This window comes from Pyxicephalus adspersus, chromosome 4 (genome assembly GCF_032062135.1).
Source record: "Pyxicephalus adspersus chromosome 4, UCB_Pads_2.0, whole genome shotgun sequence".
Taxonomy (NCBI): domain Eukaryota; kingdom Metazoa; phylum Chordata; class Amphibia; order Anura; family Pyxicephalidae; genus Pyxicephalus; species Pyxicephalus adspersus.
Window position 1 is genome coordinate 70,862,966 of NC_092861.1, and position 19,653 is coordinate 70,882,618.

Sequence of the window (19,653 nt, forward strand, 5' to 3'; positions counted from 1 at the left end):
GTAGAACGAAAATGGTGTATATGTGTATATAGTTGCAAGGAAAATTTTAAAAACCCTTAGCATTACTATTACATTACCAAAACAATGGTCAAGCTTCAAGGAAACCTGTTTTTATCCTATGCAGGTCAAAAATACCATCCCATGGCTCCCCTGCCACTCAGGTCAGCTCTCGGAAGTGAGGAAATTAAGCCCCAAATCTCTCTATAAAGAATTTACAGATAACTAAGAAGTGTCTCCCCAAACCCTATGTGACAGTGCTAGGCTAATCACCAAATCTTTGTCAGAAGGGAAAGGACTGAACACTGTAGTGAAGCACGAAGGAAAAGCGGTATATACTGCAGTTAAAGGGGACATTAAAAAGAAAATTATCGCTATGGAGGATTTTCAATACCCTTTGTTCACAAATAGGAGTAAAAAGTGCTGCAGTTAAGGACTGAAATCTATCACAAGCAGAAAGTTTAATCTAATCATAGACTAAGCTGTTTTTTTCTCACTACCTGGAATAGAAGCAGAAAAGTTTAATTAATCCAACGTGGCAGCAAGGAAACTGGGTATACCCATCATTCATTTTCCACATGCAAAATTTAACCTACTCTCACGTGTTACAGGGAGAAGCAGAAGCCCATGACTGGGTTTTTATGCAAGATAACCTCTAACTAGCCTGTGAAGGTAATGTCATCAAAGTGTAGGCAACAATAAACACCTCTGTATTTTGCCACACTTTGTAGGGTAAATTCCTGAAGAGGTGGAACATAAATCCACTAAACAACCCAAGGCCATGATCGGTGTAATGCATGAATTCAATACTAAGAACCATGAACAAGATAAACAACCCACATCTCTGCTTTGGCAATAAGGTCCAAATGATCCAATAAAAGACAACTCGCTGTTTTATTTACAGGTTCTTGATGGAGATTTAACCCATGTGCCTAAAGTTTAGGAAAAAAGTCCTAAAACCGGCCTGAGCAAAGGATGGGGCTTGCCACCTGCAATGAAGACTTAAGAAGAACCTCTAACTGCTCATATGCAGAGTTCTTAAAAAGAGAGACACCTTCTACCAGTCTACCAAGTGGACCCCTTGACAACATCGGTCATAGATAGATCCACAAAGAGGGAAGGCCATAGATTGGTTAGAAATGCCAGTATTAGGCCCTACAAAAACTTAGGGGTAACCAGGGTAAAAATGTTTCTATTGCATACATAGAGTCAAAAGGCTGTGGCTGAAGAAAGGTCAAATCACTCTCTGGGATTCTAAAAGACAAGAGACCCAAAACGTTAAGTTGGCCAGCATGTTCCGAACACTATGGAGACCAGCTCTTAAAGCAAATTAAGACAAAGCAGGATTAAAGATTCTTGGTTGATGACAAGAATGGCTAAAAATGATGAAAAAAATGGGGAAAAGACTTTCACAACAGAGCTAACAAAAACACCCAATCTCCTAGCCTACAAGCATTATGGTAGTTGGGAGTAGGAGTACAGTTATTCCAGTGTCAAGTCCACCTAAAGGTAATATGGCAACTTAAAAAGATAAAAGAAGCAAAATCTGTTCCAGTATGTGCAGCCTAAGACATATAGGGATATGAAACACTTACCTTTAACTGTAGGAGCTTCATCAGTGTAAATATAATCGATGATAACCTGTAACACATCTGAGTGAACAGGCATTTCTAGAGCTGTACAGCAGGATGCCTGTTAAACAGATAAAATAAAAATAAGATCAAAAACATTTTTATTTTCTAACTGTAGTTCTGCCTATCCCAACTCACCTACCCTATTTACTTCTGATGTCTTTTAAACTTGAGTTAGTGAAAGGTGTCAATTAAAGTATTTGTTTTTATAACTAGATCAAAAATGCTCCAAAAACTGCCAGCTATGGTTTCTTATTTTTCTAGAAATATTGTAAATGGATCCCAATTTCTCCCACAAGAATTAAGCCAAATTTACTATACCTCAATCCAAGGGTTGCCAAGCATAGAGCGAAAGTATTCTATGTGGGAAAAAAAAAAGAATCAGTACTGAATGCATTGGATAATGTAAATGAAAATATAATATAAAACGTATAGCACATACCAAGCCTCGCACACAGAACACATTTATGACAATTAAATTCCTTCCCATCCTCTGATCTCATTGTTACATCACATAGAGAGTTGCTGCAAAATAAAACACAATGGAAAAGGCAATTCAAATAAATTATTTATATATAAATAATTTTGAACGTGTGTATTATTTGTATCTGCATGCACCTGCAATGTAAACAAACATATTGAACCCAGCTCACACTAAAACCTTTGGATCCCAGATCAGAAGCTAAATTTTCTTCTCTAAATATTTCTCTTCCTTAACTTTTTCTCAAGCCCCATTCTCTCTCCCTTTTACTTTATATTTCACTTCAACCACACCATGAACACTAGACATTAAACTCACATTTATTAGCAGCGTCCAAGACCAAAAACAGGATATTTGTAATCTTTGCCTGTGTGGTCATTGTTCCTGTTATTGAGCTAGAGTGGAGAGGGAACCATGAATGCTACCCAGGCACTTTCTATGTGTGGCCCTAGGTTATGTACTTTGTTTCCATTCAGTTTACTTTGGCAATAAAACAAATGCATTTACACAATTAAACATGTCAACTTTAAGTATTTTGTATTTTTAGTATTTAGTATTTTAGTTTAGTTATATTTATGTCTACAGCCTAAACAGCAGAAAGCACACTGAACTGTACTTCATAAAAAAAGTCAGCAGCTTGAGAAAGACAGAGCTTCAACGAAAAAAGAGACTAGGGGACTTGTTTAAGGGACTAAAATGGTAGGAATTACAGATAGTCTACAATGGAGGTGCTGCATGTTGCACTCTTTGTAATTTGTACTTTATTCTTTGCACTGATATATTGAATAAGCCTGTACCTACTATTTTGGAATGATCTGGATCAGTCATATCTACACCTTGATAAACAAGTATCATAAAATGGATATGTTGGCATTAACTACATACCATTTCTTTTGGTTGAATCTTTGCTTGTTTCCACTTTTCTTGTGTACAACATTAATTGTTCCATTTTCATATCGTACCCCATCCAGCCTAGAACATAAAATATAAGTTACTACTGCTCCTTTCTTCAAGAAAGTTTCAAGTGAATGCAGAATGATTAATTTTAGTTGCAGAAACACATATTATAAAAAACGTATAGAAATACATTTGTTTTTGTTATGTTTAGTTTTATAAGGCAGGCTTCTAACTGAAATATTTGATAGAAAGGACAAAAACCTACCTTGAACTCAAATTGCTGAGCCCAAACTTCTTGGCTAGATTCTGCAGCATTTTAACAGGGCTAGTTTCCTCATTAACACATTTGCTCTTTTTAGATGGCTTGTTTTTTCCTTTTTTCTTGTCGCCGTCTGCACAGATCTGGCTGTTTTTGTACACCTCGTAGGCGGATTTTCCTTTGACACTCTCATTAAAACTAATCTTCTGGAAATCTGAAATGATGTTATCTTGATTTTCTTCTAATTTTTCTTTTTGGATAAATCTGGGTTTATGACCATAGGCCAACATATCACATGTATCAGTGTAGACAAATTGCAGGATGTAGGTGAAAAGCCCTGGGGGAACTTTTTCAATGACATACAGGTCACACCCTGATGAATCTTCTCCATTGTGGTAGAGATCTAGGATGTCAACTTGGTTGCTGTCCCCTGAAAAAAACAGCTTGCGGAAGTAGTCACATTTCATGGCCAATATATACTTGTGTGCAGGAAAAGTCTGGGAACCCAGGAGGAAAGTCACATCATGAATGTTATCCATCTCATCTACTTCTTTCAGCAGATTATCGAAATTTTCAGCAAAAACTGAAGAAGACACTACTGGGACTTCGAAAAGGCTAAAAACAAAAAGGGTTAACATTTTCCAGCTGGTAAATACAAAAGCCAATTTACTTTTTTCAACATTTTAGGATAAAAACAGTTTTTTTTGTTGTATATATCTGATAATGAATGTAAAGCCAGAACAATGTGGTACATAACTCTAAAAATCAAGACTATATATGAACGCATCAACTGAGAGAAGTATGTTTAAGAGGTAGCCCATTTCTCCCGAATGACAACTAATCTAGGTAACTGCTCTCCAACCTCCTCCATTGTAGACCGTGCTTGTGCAGTGCAGCCCCACAGAATTTAATGAGGCTGTGTCCTAAGTTCAGAGAGCAATCCCATAGAAATCTATAGGGCTGTGCTGCACAGGCATGTCTACTGCAGAACTGGAATGTGAGGAATCTTTACAAAGACTCTTTCTATCTTAATAAATATAAATCTGTGGAGGGGTAGAATACTTTAAATAGGGGAGTGGGAAAACAAAAAACCATTTTAGGTTACTTTTAACCAAATTAATAAAATGTCTATTATATTTAGCCTCAGATTTAATTTAGGTCCATAAAACAAAATTTGTTCCTTTAAGCATATAGGTTATTTCAATATGCACATTTATGAGTAATCTATAACTAATCTATCACTGACTGCCTCATGCACTTGTTAAAATTATTAATAATGAAAAACAAACAGAAATATGTGAATGACTGCATCTAAAAACATGATTCTACTTCTGTTTTTCTCATCAGTTTAAGCTCAGTTGGGTTATGTCCCACCCAGATCCTACAATTTAGATAAATAAATTGTAAATAGATAAATATTTTTTAAACTGCCAGGGGCGAGGTCAAATGTTAGAGTTCACGTCAAAATGTCATAATTTCTTCTTAATTGCCTAAATAAGTAATTCAATAACAAAAAAACATTACCTTGCTTTTGGATCAGACTGTAATACAGCAAAGTTACATCCATTCGAATCCGATGTTACACTAACAGCCCGGTGAACAAACGGAAGCTTCTGAAGAGAAACTCTTTCATAAACACTGTGGGTATCACTGTGAATGGAGTCTGTTATAGAGGGATCTAAAAGAAAAAGGGGTAATATTGACAACCAACACAGATTAAAGCAGACAATGTATTAACAATATTGACCATATTCGCCAGTTATCAATGGGGTATCTGTGATACTGTGAATTTCCACCTTTGAATTGTTGAAATACTGTAGCCTTTCTTCTTAAATATTTAGGTAATATTTTAACAGGGAGATATATTCTCTCCTCCGTCAGTACAAAAATGTCAGGATGAGCATCCAACTACAAGGTTATTCCATGCATAACTAACACCTAAAGGAAGGACTGAAGTATTAGATTCCTACAAATGTTTTTTTTTTGACTGGTCCACTATGTAGCTTTATTGAGAATCAAGAATAATGAATATATACTTAAAGATTCAATTCACTTAAAACTATATTTATATAGGTTACAGGGGGAGTCTGGTAGGTTCAGTCTGCCTTCTTTAATCATTTCAGGACTCAAGCAGTAAGACCTCCATTGGAAATAGATGGGCTGGGAATTATTTGTTTGATGACAGTTTGCCTTTCAGATAATTACCTTTTTTATCTGTAGTGTTTTTATTCTCACGCATCCACCTTCCAGTAAACCCTTCACCTTCCTGGGTGACAAACAGCATTTCGTTCTTATTAAGGGCAAAATCAGACATAAACACCTGGCGGCCATATACCCAGCGACACTGCTTGAGCGAACTACTGGAAGACTTCCAGCAAAACACCTTTAAAAAAAATACAAAATATAGAGAAGGTATAATATAAAATAAAAAAAAAATGACAAAAATTTAAATTGGTGAATTGCCTTTTTTAAGCAAAACTTATCATCAAATTTTTATTCATTTATTCTAGAATAGGAAACACAAAAACTGGATATGTAAGACAGAACATATCTGCTGCCAGTAAGGTTAGTGGTAGGTGGTTTTGAAGATGAATATTTGGGAGAGAAATGTTGAAGCAGAGATTATCTATGTATGTCCAAATATTGCATACAGTAGGTAAAGGCAGGAAATGTTTAGGAATATGTCCATTATCAATCTCCTAACAGTAATTTTGAAAGAAGCTGTATATACAAAAGTCCAACTTTAATTTAGGAGACCCTTAAAACAAAACAAAGCTTTCTATTTCTGTGATCTGTTGTTGGTCTAAGGGTAAACATACTCTTCCAGCTTGATCCAACGCAAGAAAACTAACAGCCTGGCCACCATTTTCTTTGAGATGCTGCGTATCTGCTTTTTGGTCTAAATATCCTCCAGAAACAAGAACCTTTTTTAGGTTTAGTTGCCTGAAAACAAAAAAAGAAATTGTTTACTCAACAGTACTAAGAAAATGTACCTTATAGTTGTAAGATGTACACAGAAATGGCTTACTTTGAAGCTAGTTTCTTGCACTGGTACTCTGTAAGAAGGTATATATCTCCTCTTTCAGTAACACAGACTGTAGCTCCATCACTAGCAGCCACAAGAGATATGCTAATGTCTTTATGATGCAGAGCAGAGACTTGCCGAGGACAGCTGACAAGTTTTTCTCCATTGGGGTCTACCAGGTATCCTGGAATAAAGAAATATAGAGTGTGCCATTGCGGACCTTAGATTATAAATTCTACCAACTTGGCTTGTATACTGTCAGAAAATCATAACCAAATACTTTTTTCCCTTGTTGTCAGTGCCACAAAATATTAAAAGTGTTACGTGACATCCAAAGTTCTTAGGAGAAGGCAGCAATGGTAGAACCCAATTTTCACTCTGTTTATTAAAAGCAATAAAAACATTTGTACTGTTGTTGATAACAGTGTTATGCAATATTACGTACCCAATTGACCTCCATTTAGTCCCATTGTAAAGACTGCATCTTTACTCCAAATAACAGTGTGAAACCTTCCAGCAGCCACTCCTATCACAGATTTTCCTTTCAAAGTCTTGGCTTGAACCTGTTAAAACGAAGTTTAAACAAAAGGAAGATTAAACTGAACTCTGGACAAACAGTTGTATACAGTTGTGCTCATAAGTTTACATACCCTGGCAGAATGTGTAAAAAATATTGGCCATGGTTCGGAAAATTAGACTGATCATGTAGAAAACTTTCCTTTTATTTAGGGAATGTACTTGGAGAAAATAAATTATAATATAATTGTGTGCACCCTTTTTCAATCATAAAGATGACTGAAAAAATGAAATACCATTGAATGTTGGGGGTAATAAATACACACAAGGGGACACACATAGGATTTATTAAAGGTAATTAGTGGAGATTTTTTAGGTCTTTTACTTCTTTCAATGTCTGTGTATAAATAGTTAAGTCAAATGAATTTAGAACTGTACTGACTTGCTGTAAAAAGAGTGCCTATTTCACAGTATTTTCTTTCCCCATTAAAGAAAAAGCTCCATCTGCGCATGCCTGAGATTGGTTATGTGCAGAAGGCGCAGCCAGAAGCCGGGGATGTTTGATGTGGGCATCCCAAGAACTCGCCAGCGTTCGCAGCGATAACGGCAGAGGGGAAGATACTTCACTTTCAAAAAAAAAAAAAAAAACCTTCAAACCCCCGTCTCCGAATAAAGAAGATAATTTTTACTTTACATAAAAGGGTTGTCTACCCTAATATGTAAATTAAAAATTTTGGTGATAGGTCTGCCACCTGAATCTATCAGCTGTCACAAGACTGTATGCTATCACTAATAGTAAAGAAGGGAAAAACAGAGTTAAGAATTAAGGACATGCAAACTTTTGAACAGAAGAAACCTTATAGTTTTTCTTATCATGTTCTAAGCCCTGCCATACAGCACAGCCAGCCCGACTAAATTGTCTCTGCTAAAGTTACAACAAAAGCTGTGTCACCTTCCTGCCTCCAACCTGTGATTTGGCAGTTTTTCTGCACTTTGTTTCTGTGAGTTGCAGGATACCCAATAATCCCAGCTTCCCCTGTGCGTTCGGAGACTTAATAAACCCCTGCACAGGAGTTACGTCATCCCAGCCACCCAAGACAGCTGAAGAGAAGAACGAAGAAGATGGCAGCTCCCGCAACAGACTAGGGACAGGGGAGTATCCACTGGGTTTAGTTCTGCTTTAATATACCATGAAAAGCATTTTGTTATATCTATTTTTATAAGTGGATAATGGTACAACCACATTTTGATTTATGTTAGATGTATTCCTACTTTAATGACATTCCATGTGGTAAGCAATTATCTTATGTAAAATATTTGCATACATGTCTTTAAGTAGCACCCATACCTGTCTGGGAACATTGCAGCTTGAGGGGGGAGGTAAAATGCCTAGCTGATGAAAAGTGTTTAAGCCAAATGTGTACACATATCCTTCCTCTGTCAATACTACTGTATGGTCCTTCGCAGCAGACACCTGACTACAAGGGTGACCAGTCAGACCTTCCACCAATCTGGGTACCTTAAAAAACAAGAAGAAAAAAAATATATATGAATATTCAAGAGATATACTATATATATATATATATATATATATATATATATATATATAATTTATATACACACACACACACAAGTTATATAAAAGTGAAATGTTCCATTGTGAGCTCTGGAACTAGACTCCTACAGATTATCTTTATTTGACCTTTTAAAAGGGAGAACAAGAACATATACCAGCTGTTATTTTAATTGCTTTAGTAGGCAAAGGTTATTCTATCAGACAAACAGTTATACAGTCATTACCTTGTAGAGTATAGGCTGCAATAGCACAGTACTTGGTAAAAAAGGTAATGTATAGCAATTTGTTGTGTTTTTCTAATTAGCCTTTAGTATGCATTATAGTTCCCATCAAGGAGACTAAGGGAGACAGACAGAAGAACAAGTGCAGAAAATGCCTGTTCATTTTGCCAGAAATGTATTGTCTTCTTGCATCAATTTCTATATTAATAGAGATAAAAAAAGGCAAACACGTTTGTAGTCCAGCCTGGGTGGCAACCACATGGAGTAGAAAGGCAAAAAGAAAAAACTGCAAAATATATTGGGAAAACATTTTTTGTCATTCTGTATTAATATGTAACAATAATTCATAGTAGGGTGTATTATGAAGAACAGGGATAAAGGCCAAGTCTGCTAAGTTTAAACAGAAACAGCTGGAAGTAGTTTTGACACAATATTGGGTAATTGTGTTTTAATGTAAGGTTGCATGCCTTTATCTAGAACATTGAGAGCCTCTAATTGAAATGTAACACAGACGATGATACAATCCTTGCTCATGTGTACATTGCAATTCATTTTATTTCTCCGTTTTATGCTTTAAATTTGATGGCTACAGGGTGATGTTTCGGATATGCCAAAACTTTATGAACGGGAAGATGATGTTATGTTTCTTCTGTCTCTTTTTTTCAAAAACCCACAATCTATAAGTAATGCTTATGGAAAATATCTTTCCTCCTTATAGGTGATCAATCATCTTTACAGCTTTTAATATTACAACTGTTACCAGGTCCTGATGGAGTTACAAAGGCGGACATACCAGACATGTGAGTTCATCGCCGTGACCAAGACGACCTCCCTGACCATGACCACAAGTGTAAACCTGCCCCTTCTGAGACAGGAATACGGAGTGAAACTTGCAAAGTACCATCTAGAGGGAATGGAAAACAAACTGTTATTCTGGATGCATCCTAACCTACATTACATTAATCTCTATATTTTAAATGTCTCGTTACATTTATGAATTAAATAATTAGTAATGACAAAATGCAAAAGTATGAACCATGTTCCCAAACCACTTATACAAAATTTAAAAGAGTCTATCATATTTTCATTAAGTCTACAATGAAAGGTCAGCTCCAATCAGAACTTAAATTTGACACTTTCCAGGCTGCCAAAAAGTTAAATCCCATGCTTCTTTTACCACTTGGGACTCCAGGATTATAGTATCATCACTGGAATACCCAAATCTACTCAAGATTTATAGCTTCTACAAAGCCAAATGTTGGTGTTATAATCCTGGTATTCCCAAGTGTGACTCAGGGTGGATTTCACTTGCAAAAAGCGGTAATTCAGAGTCACACTTGGGGTCGCCAAAAACTTAAAAAAACAACTTACCTTTGTTCCTTTGGTGTCCCCCGGCGTACCCCTCTCCTTGCAGGTCCTCGGGACACGTTCTCTTCCTCCGATCTTTAGCCGGCGACTGCAGAGACATTCTCTGGAGTTTCCTGGTGACGTTTTTATACATATATATATATATATATATATATATATATTATATATGCTACTGTACAGTTATATAACAGGTTTCAGTATTTGTATGCATTTTTGTTTGAACAGATTTTTATTTATTTATAGTTTTTTATTAAATGTATGAAATATTGGACATATTTTGGTGAGTTATGCCTAAGAATTATAGGCCTACAATGTAAAATAATATTCCATGCAAAAGAATGTAAAGCTTTTCACATGAAAATACGGACAGAATTGAAAAGCCAGAGGGGTTAACCACATCCACATGACATTGTACTCAGACACCAAAGGACAGTATTACTATCTAGTATTACCTCATTGTCATTACCAGTGGCTAAAAAATAAGTTATAGCAGACACGTCCCCTGGGAAGTCTGGGCTGAAAACTTCTTTCAAGTCAAAAATGCAGATGATGGATGAAAAGGAGTCGACACATAATAATGGATGAATTTAAAATGTTTAATCAAAGATACCTGCTTGATGTATATGCCTGAACGAGGAAACATGTCCACTAGTTCAGGATGATGTTTACTTTGTTGGCTTCCATGCCCCAAAGTGAAATTAATATTGTTTCCCCAAGTGTAAACTTCAGTAGGATCTAGAAATTAGAAAATAAAACACAATTCAACATTAGACATATACACAAGCATATCCCTTTATTAAAAATATTTGACTTTTAGAAAATAAAACTTTCCTAAGCGATATATGGGGTTGTCATTGGTAGCAAGTAAGCATTTCAAGAAAAATTCAGAAAAAAGGGACAAGACTTTTTTTCACTTATTCTGGGTCGATACCTCTAAGTTTGTAGTCTTCAAAGGAAGATAACAAGCCTTTACAGTCCTCATGACTTACTTAAGAAAGCTAGCTAACCCTTAAATATTACCAACAGTCTTCTGCAATTTCCTATTCGAAACCACTCTGAAACATGGAGGGACAGTACAGGAAGACAGTCTGTTTTCTTCTGTATGAACATGAACCAATAGGGAATATGCTAACAGATTATATCAGCAGAAAGATTGTTCTTATCAGTGACCTGTCCAATAATGCTGTGGTTTGATAATGGAGCAATAAAGGCTGAGCTTCTGGCTGTGCTATCTGGCTAAAATGTATCTAAGGTTTTATACTAAGAACAGGTAGAACAGTAAAACAAAATGAATAACAAGGCAAAGCAAGTACAAAAAAAAGGTTCTCAGACACTATCATACAGGCCATTTATCAACATAGCAAAGGTTAACAAAATAGTAACTGGGAAGTTCTAAAAACACCAGGGCTAACAATTGTCAAAGGAAAAAACAATTAAAGACTTACCACTGCTCTGAAAAACAACATGGGAAGGACGGTCTTTCATTACAAGGTCCAAGGCAGAAAATCCATCTTTATCCTGAGCGTGGAGATTACTGCCATCCTGGAAGTACACAAAACAGTAAATGAAATGACAATGCATGTGTTCATTTCCAAAGCATACCAAAGGCTGCCAGAACTATAGGATCCAAGATAAAATGGGGGTCCAATCCAAATTAAGTAAGTCACAGCTCCAGTCACAGAAACTATAGCTCATAGAAGATGCCTTAAAGTCGCACCTTACCCAGGACCAGATGATGGCAACCTACAATGACAGACTAAATGTTTGGCTGGTCAGGATACCAAACAAGCTGCTGGATCATACAGCACCAAACATAATCCAGTAGCAGATATCACTTACCATTAAATTTCAACCCACAGTACTCCCTCCCCACATATGCCCTGCTGTTTACTTTTTGTTTTGCGAAATGGGAACCATGGGGGTCCATTCATACCTACAAATGTGCCTTAACCTGGTTGCATGGCTGTGTCTGACTTAAGTACTTTTAAAGTGTGGGCCTGGAAGAAGCATGCTTTAAAAAGGAGTCAGTGTATGGCAGAGCAATTTTAAACACAGAACCGGTTTATATGGTAACGCAGAAACATTTCCAAATGTTTCCTGTAGACAAATATTTAAAAATACTTGTGTAGCCTACTCTTTGGTGCAATCAATAGGAGCAAAGATTTCTCAGCCCACAGCAGACCCTTGCATATAATATGAGCAAATTCAGAGTACTGTCATTAGTAGTGCACAAGATCAGTTATTGGTATTAGTATTTTATTAGAACTGTTTGAAGGTTTATTAGAAATATATTACCTTTAGGAGAGAAAAAGCACAATCAATATGGCCATAAAAGATACTTCTGTGCAATGCTGTCCACCCAGATTCTTTGTCTTTGACCAACAAGTCTGCCCCCTTTGACACCAACCAATCCAGCACTTCTCTTTTTCCACAACACGCGGCAATGTGAAGAGCATTGCGCCCATATTCATCCTTTAACGTAGTGGCGTTGCAACAGTAGGAGGCGAGGAAAGCCTTAATTTGTTGCTCATTTCCCCGGGTCACTACAGAGATCACATCCAAAGCATGCTGCAGAGAGCGGCACCTTGTCGTGCATTCCGGCCAAACCAAATCCATTTTTGGGGTGAACTTTTTCAAAATAAAGTACTGAAAATAATAAACTCCAAAAGTACAGATCAGCCACACAACAAAAAATCAAACATCGTCTCCTTCATTTGCGAGTGTCAAAACTCCTTTGGCACTAAAATATTATTAATAATAAATATTTATACAAATATAAAGCAGCCAACGCTGTCCTGAACAATACAAAAATAGATTTGTGTGCTATAATTCTCTGCTATTAAGTTCCTGCCATGAGTCCAACAGAAAGGAGGCAGCTAGGCCAGAGGGAGGGGAGTTCCCCCCACTCTGAGGATCGTTCTTCTTCTTAAATTTCCATGATTGCAATGTCGCCCTAAAGAGACAAAATATTATAAATTAATAAACAAGCAGCTGAAACTTTCAGAAGAAAAAGATGCAGGAAGGAGGAAATGATTATATATATATATATATATATAATCTGCTATATAATCAGAAATATGCTCAGCTAGCCCTGTGTCCCCTGTGCATTATTCACGCTGTAAGCTGCAGTTTGAGCCTCTTATGTCCCTAGGCAGTCATAACTCCCTGAATTCTACCTGGTTTACTTTACAAACATCTGCTATGTGTAATGATTATCGGTCAGCCATGACCACTCTTGCTGTTCTTTGTCACTACTGTTATCACCTTTGATGACATCTCTCTGCTTTTACATGTCAATCACACGTGTCATCGTCTATATGAAAGGGTCAGCGATATGTAGGTACAGATAGAGGCTGGGTAGTCTGGGGGGATCAAAAAGCCAAATCTGTGTGAGTTCAGGGTGTTCCCATTTCTCCATAATCCAAAATAAGATTATTTTTTATATATTACCAATGAGATGACGACACTTGTATAATACCCACAGATGTGCCAAGCCTTGCAACATGAGATGTACATATCACAAGGCTTAGCTATAGTAACACTATTGGGTGACGGGTAATGAAGGAACGCCGGCACAACAAAAAACGAGTTTTATATCTTAAACCTGAATTGTTTCAGCTTACAATAAGGAACACTCACAGCTCAACCACACAACAATAAATAAAACATTGACCCCTGGATTTGTGAGCTCCCAAAACTCCTTTAATAATATAGTCCCATATTTTTGTTACTACTACTATTATTAATAATAAATATTTATACAAATGTAAAACAACCAAAGCTATTTTCCATGGGGCCGATAACTAAAGGAATAGAGGCAGCTACTTTGTGCTCACTTCAACCAGCCAATCATATGCTGTCGCCCATGATTGTGTATTCAGAGTGAATATAGATTCATTCTTGTTACCCCCATATAATTAGAGTTTAATACACAAAGAAAATCAGATTTTTCCTAAAGAGGTTACTATTAATATTTACAAAGCGGCCTATTGTCCAGATTCACCACTGACTAGTAATGGCAGTAAAGAACTATTATCAATTACCCAAGGCTGTCATTAGACACAAGGCTATGCACTGCCCCACCTAACACAAACCAATATCTATCTATATATCCCGGACCTCTGTGAATGAATCTTTGAAGCAATGATGGTGTGGGTGCCGGGAATACTAGGAGTATTAAAAAATCTCATATTATGTCCCTATATGTGAATGTACCACGCTGTCCCCTATACCACAAACCCCGATCACTTCCTGTAATACCACAAATCATGGTGCCCAGCATGGTAGAGGGATCATTGTACATCAGGGGAAATGGGCTTCAGATCCAGCACCAAACTCACCATAACACAGACATCATCCATTTATATTACAGGAAGCACATGACCTGTCACATTATGTGTCCCCCAGGGGAGACTCCTTCACTTCCTGTTCTGGGGACATCACAGACAACTTTACCAGGTTGGATCACTTTGTATAATATTAATAATAATGGTGACCAGGACACACAGAGCCCATCACTGGCATCAATACGACCATACAGGGGCCCCATCCTCTGTCACACACAGACTTTGGGGCCCCGGTGTAGTGTTTATTGTATACAGTAGGTGTGTGGTGTCAGTGATTGGTGTATATCCTGTATATGATGACCCTGACTCCTCTATGTACTGCAGCCATGACACATACATCTTCCAATCATCACACAGCATGTTATCAGCCCGACCTCCTCGGGTAATGGGGGCGATGAGCTGGCAGCCCCTGAAGTGATAGGTAGAGGGCTCTCACCGGTCGCTAGTTGAAGACTGAAGAGATCGGGGCACACAGGGGCATTAGACACATTACAATCTTCATGTCACTCAGCAAACCACCAGCTGCCTCGGCATTAACAACTCATTGGGAGTAACAAAGAATCTCATTGGTAGGAGAAGTTGGCCGAGCCACACAAAAACTCCCACACCAATCGTAAAACCTGGAGTAACATAAGCCTCTTTCTATTGGTTAAGCAACTTTACAATCACTCTTCTGATTGGTGCAAAACAATGTCAAACGTGGCTTATTGATTCCTGCAATCGCTGGCCCTTTTCGGTGCGTAATGACGTAAACGCATCTCCTTGTGGGTGACGTAGAAAAGAGGCGTGTTTTTATTGGGTAGTACGTTGCAGTTTTATACAGGACAAGATACACTGTGCAAAAATCTCCTATTGGTGAACGTCTCTGTCAGACGATCCACGTTTATTTCCATGTCCTCTAGGTGGCACTAGTATACCGAAATTCCGAATTTTAACTACAATGGCAGTGTAGTCAGGAATATACAGGCGCCCTCTAGAGGCAAACATTGATAACAGCAACCTAATGAGTCTGAATGTAAAGTATGGCTCGTAATTTACATTGGTATGATGATTCAATCCAGCTGCTTCTTTCAGAAAGAAAATAGTACAAGCCCCAAAACTAGTATACAAAATGTGAGAATATGTGTTCATCTCACTGGCAGGACTGGGGAGAGCAAACGTTGAATCAGCAGTTGCAAAGTATATTAATAGAAAACTAAAATTAAACAAATGTCTTCTAATGGTACACTTGTTCCTGTGATAACGCACTAAAGAGGAGATAGGCTCACTTTGGAAAGATATCCACTCACTTCTTGATGAGTCTCCAGAAGGGGGAATGATTGCAAATCTCCCCAATGATGACGGCAATTATTTTATTTTAAATGTAAAAAAAGGAACAGATCAAATAATAATAAGTGCATTAGTTAAAACTGAACTTTCACAAACAGACAAAAAAATCTATAGCTAAGCGGAGCATGTCCCTCGCTGTCTCGGCTTCCCTCTTCTTTCTGGAACCATTCCATCCAGCGCTGCCGCCTAAGATATGTGATGTATGTATTCCACAAGGTTAGAGTTCACCAAGAGCACTAAAAAAAGTCAACAAAATTGAAAAAAAAAAAATCCAGCTGTCCCTGATTCGAGGGGACTGTACCTCTTAAACATCCAAGACCCTCTAGCCCTCTTTCCTCCTCAGATGTCCATCTTTGGGTGAATATATTCACCTCTATACCAAACTTTTCTTTTGTATTTTTTTATGGTCTACAAAATGTGTGCAGAAGGGTGTCATTTGTCACACACCTTAATCTAAAAATGTTCCCCTTCCCTATCTCAGACAGTTGGGATTTTTGCTTTATGTATTGGGCACTATACATCTAATATATCATTCTCAATGCCATGCAGCTTCATATCCAGTATACAAGTAGTCCCTGGGTTACATACGTGATAGGGACTGTAGGTTTGTTTTAAGTTGAATTTGTATGTAAGTCAGAACAGGTACATTATTTTAATAAATGCAATTAGGACTGATGTTTGTCTCAACATATTATCTGGCAGCATGGTGTCAGTTACTGTATAAAATACTCACTGTGAGCTAATCACAAACAAAGCAAAAAAAAAAATCTTTATGGAGCCTAGACATTCATTAACTTCTGGAGCAAGCTGTTCTTTGATATGCAAAAAGTAACAACTGCAGAGTTTGTCTTGGCCATTAAAGAGTTACAAGTGGCTGTAGAAAGAGCTCACCTCTCTAAGATCACCCACAACCTCAGCTGTGTTTAGCTAAAAGATTTCTCCTGCAAGTCATGCAAACCACCCCTCCCCCTTTCAAGCCTCCGTTCTGCACACAGCGAGCAGGGAAGCCCCGTTGGTATCTAGGAGGCGTCCATATGTTGGATGTCCTTAACCCAGGGACTACCTTACTGTATATTCCACCATCAGGCTATTCAAACTCAGGATTCACACATCCAAAACATAACTGGAAAGGGGTAGACTGCAGCCAATGAGACTAGAAACACAAACAAGCAATGTAGCTTTCCTTTGTTAGTGGTAATGTCACTTTTAATAATAACGAAGGGTTGCGATGCACCTAATAATAGAGAATTCCAATACAGGGTTTCCACTTACCTAAGTTCTTGTTTTGTCCCAAAGCAGACCTAAACTCGAAACACTAAAAACTTCTTCCTCCTTCACCTAGCAATTTTTTTTCTGCTTATTTCCACCAGTTGTATGTTGATAACAGTCCAGGTTTGGTGACAATGTAGCTTCTGTGCACATGTTTTACAGAACCAAAGAGGATCCCTGCAAAAGCAGAGCCTACATCACAAGACAGCGGAGAGAAGCCACTTCCGGCATGTATGCTGTACTATGACTGCTCTGCAATTCAGGTTCCAGTGGTATCGCATGTCTTATGTCCCAAGGCAGGAGGCCATGTAAATGTTTCTGCATATACGTTCCACTTAACCAGTCACTCAACACCTCCAATGTGGTGGACAGTCGCAGCTTGCTTCCTCTAGCCTGGACATTCCTAATTCCAGCAGGATTTTCAGGGACACCTCCCAAGAGAGGAGAACCCCAAATCTTTCCTTCCCTAGGGTCTTCAGTGGTGACAGGTGTATAGGTATTTTACCAGCGTGCACCAACAGGTCCCAAAGCTTGCTAAATGGCTAAGTATTAAATATCTGTCTTTCACACCCTGCTGAAGCAAACTCAAACAACATATACCAGTGAAAATACATTCTATGCTTGGATATCAACCCTGGTGAGTTGAATATAAATATTTGCCCCCTACAGAATGACATAAATAGCAAAAATACTGTATCACTACATGTACATATTAGTGGTAAGCGACTTTCAGAACAGACAAACCTCGGACATTACTGATGGATGTCCACTTAATAAAGCATTACAACCAAAACGCCCAAAAAGCGTAAAGAATATCTGCGCCTTCGGACCAACAAGCACCTCTTAAAACCCTTAAAAATATATGTTTGTTTGTCTGTCTGTCTCATATATATATATATAACAATGGCTGTATGTTTAGGGTCCTTGTTGCTGCAGACTAAATTTATGACCAATCAGACACCTCCCTGATGCGATTGTGGCCCTAAACTTCCAAGGATCCTCCATGCTTCTCTGTTGCTTGCAGACACTCATTATTCCCACTGCTAAACCCCTTTGTTGCTACACTATTGTTCATAAGGTAAAACTGTCAGTAATAATATTATTTTTAATAGACAGTATTTATATAGAGCCAAATATTATGCAGCGCTGTACATTAAATAGCGGTTGCAAATGATAGACAGACAGTGACACTGGAGGAGGAGAGAACCCTGCCCGAAAGAGCTTACAATCTAAAAGGTGGGGAAGCATCATACAGTAAGAGGGGGGTTATTATGGTTTGGTAAGTGAGTAGTGAGGGTTTTAGGAGAGTATTGCAATAATCCTAAACAAGCTGCAGCACTACAATAAAGAATCTAGAAATGCCTATCAGTCATCTGTACTACTACTGAAAATCAGTAATCATGTATGGAAAAAAAAGAATTGGATTGAAAACATGTGGGAATCCCGAGGTAAAGTTGTGTAAATCCTTGGTGAGAATGTTTATAAATAGGTTCTTTTTTTTACTTTACAAGTTAAAAGCAGAGGTCCAATTTTTATTTGTCGAAGAAATCTCCTGTTGCATTCAAAGCTTTCATGGTTACAAACAAAACATACATCATTCTGTCAGCTTTATGGAGTCACTCTTTGTACAGGCATTTGTGAAACATAACAATAAGCAGATGCCATATTAAATATTCTTCTAAAGTCCCTCTGTTAAATTCTACAACAGCTAACCATGAATCAATAAAATGTTCAGCTTTATAATTCGTTTTCTATTCCTCCGTAGTGTAGGATTGAATTTTTTGGCTATAAGAAATATAATGTCATAAACTATTAGGCATTTAGCTGGTGCATTTCATGAAAGCAACCTGACCAGTTTGCGACATGCAGATATTAATATTAACTTGTAGCAGCCTATGAAAATTAAATGCCAGTCCCCTCACCAGACAGCCATACCACTAAACAGTGTTATAAATCAGAAGCATTAGCATTGCCCTGAATTGGCCCCAACCCAACTCTAAGGATAGTTCATACCTGCTGTGGAGACATTTGACTCCAGTATTTAGAAAAAGTAAAAAAAATAGCTTCATATAAATCACCTCTTTCAACCTTTGGTACAAATCTTCCCTACAATATTCAATAATCCAGTGTCCTCTGTAGAGAATATTACTACCTGGATTGGGTAGCCCTTTACCAAGAATTTTGCCTGTGCCTGTAGGAACTGTACTCAATACAAATATTCATTGTAAATCACATTCTAAGCACCAACCAGTTTGTTTTTTGCAAAGGCAGGCAGTTGAGGTTGAAGGTCGTTATTTCTGAAAAGCATTTATAATCAATGTGTAGATAATAGGATAGTTTGCTAATGTTAACCAAGTGGGTCTTGAGTGGAACACATTGTGGCCATATATTGCCTCCTTTTCCCCCAAACCCATTATCAAACATCAGGCTGTATAGTGGTGCCTAGAATACAAATATAAGCATTTCTGATACTGGAAGTGTTCTTTGTTGCACATAGGGGTTTTTAAATTTGTTGGAAACTTTGAAATGTTTCTACAACAGAGAGTTATAGCTGACGGTACATGTGCAGTTTGTGTCTGTCCCGAGACCCACAAGGTCATTAAATTTTATTGTTGTGCTAAAATAAAGGACAGAAAAATAAGCGATATTGCTAGATTGCAAGTTCACCTGTTTCAGCTGATGCAAAATCCTTTATGTGAATGAACTCCAGTAGTCCAGCTCTTCTCCTATTTTCAGCC

General features: G+C 37.6%; 1 protein-coding gene across 1 annotated transcript in view; it reads right to left on the bottom strand.

Annotated features, from left to right (window-relative positions):
* The window catches only part of IBTK (inhibitor of Bruton tyrosine kinase), a 40,406-nt gene extending 25,494 nt beyond the window's left edge, over positions 1-14,912 (bottom strand). The window contains exons 1-16 of the mRNA XM_072410190.1: positions 14,754-14,912; positions 12,267-12,924; positions 11,417-11,513; positions 10,582-10,706; positions 9,397-9,507; positions 8,155-8,325; positions 6,736-6,853; positions 6,294-6,474; positions 6,085-6,208; positions 5,471-5,648; positions 4,790-4,943; positions 3,272-3,880; positions 2,995-3,081; positions 2,071-2,153; positions 1,950-1,987; positions 1,593-1,689 (exon numbers count right to left, since the gene is read on the bottom strand). Of these exons, the coding sequence (XP_072266291.1) occupies positions 1,593-1,689; positions 1,950-1,987; positions 2,071-2,153; positions 2,995-3,081; positions 3,272-3,880; positions 4,790-4,943; positions 5,471-5,648; positions 6,085-6,208; positions 6,294-6,474; positions 6,736-6,853; positions 8,155-8,325; positions 9,397-9,507; positions 10,582-10,706; positions 11,417-11,513; positions 12,267-12,587 (2,494 nt within the window). The 5' untranslated portion in view covers positions 12,588-12,924; positions 14,754-14,912. The remainder of the gene's footprint in view (positions 1-1,592; positions 1,690-1,949; positions 1,988-2,070; positions 2,154-2,994; positions 3,082-3,271; positions 3,881-4,789; positions 4,944-5,470; positions 5,649-6,084; positions 6,209-6,293; positions 6,475-6,735; positions 6,854-8,154; positions 8,326-9,396; positions 9,508-10,581; positions 10,707-11,416; positions 11,514-12,266; positions 12,925-14,753) is intronic.
* Between the last annotated feature and the right edge of the window lie 4,741 nt (positions 14,913-19,653).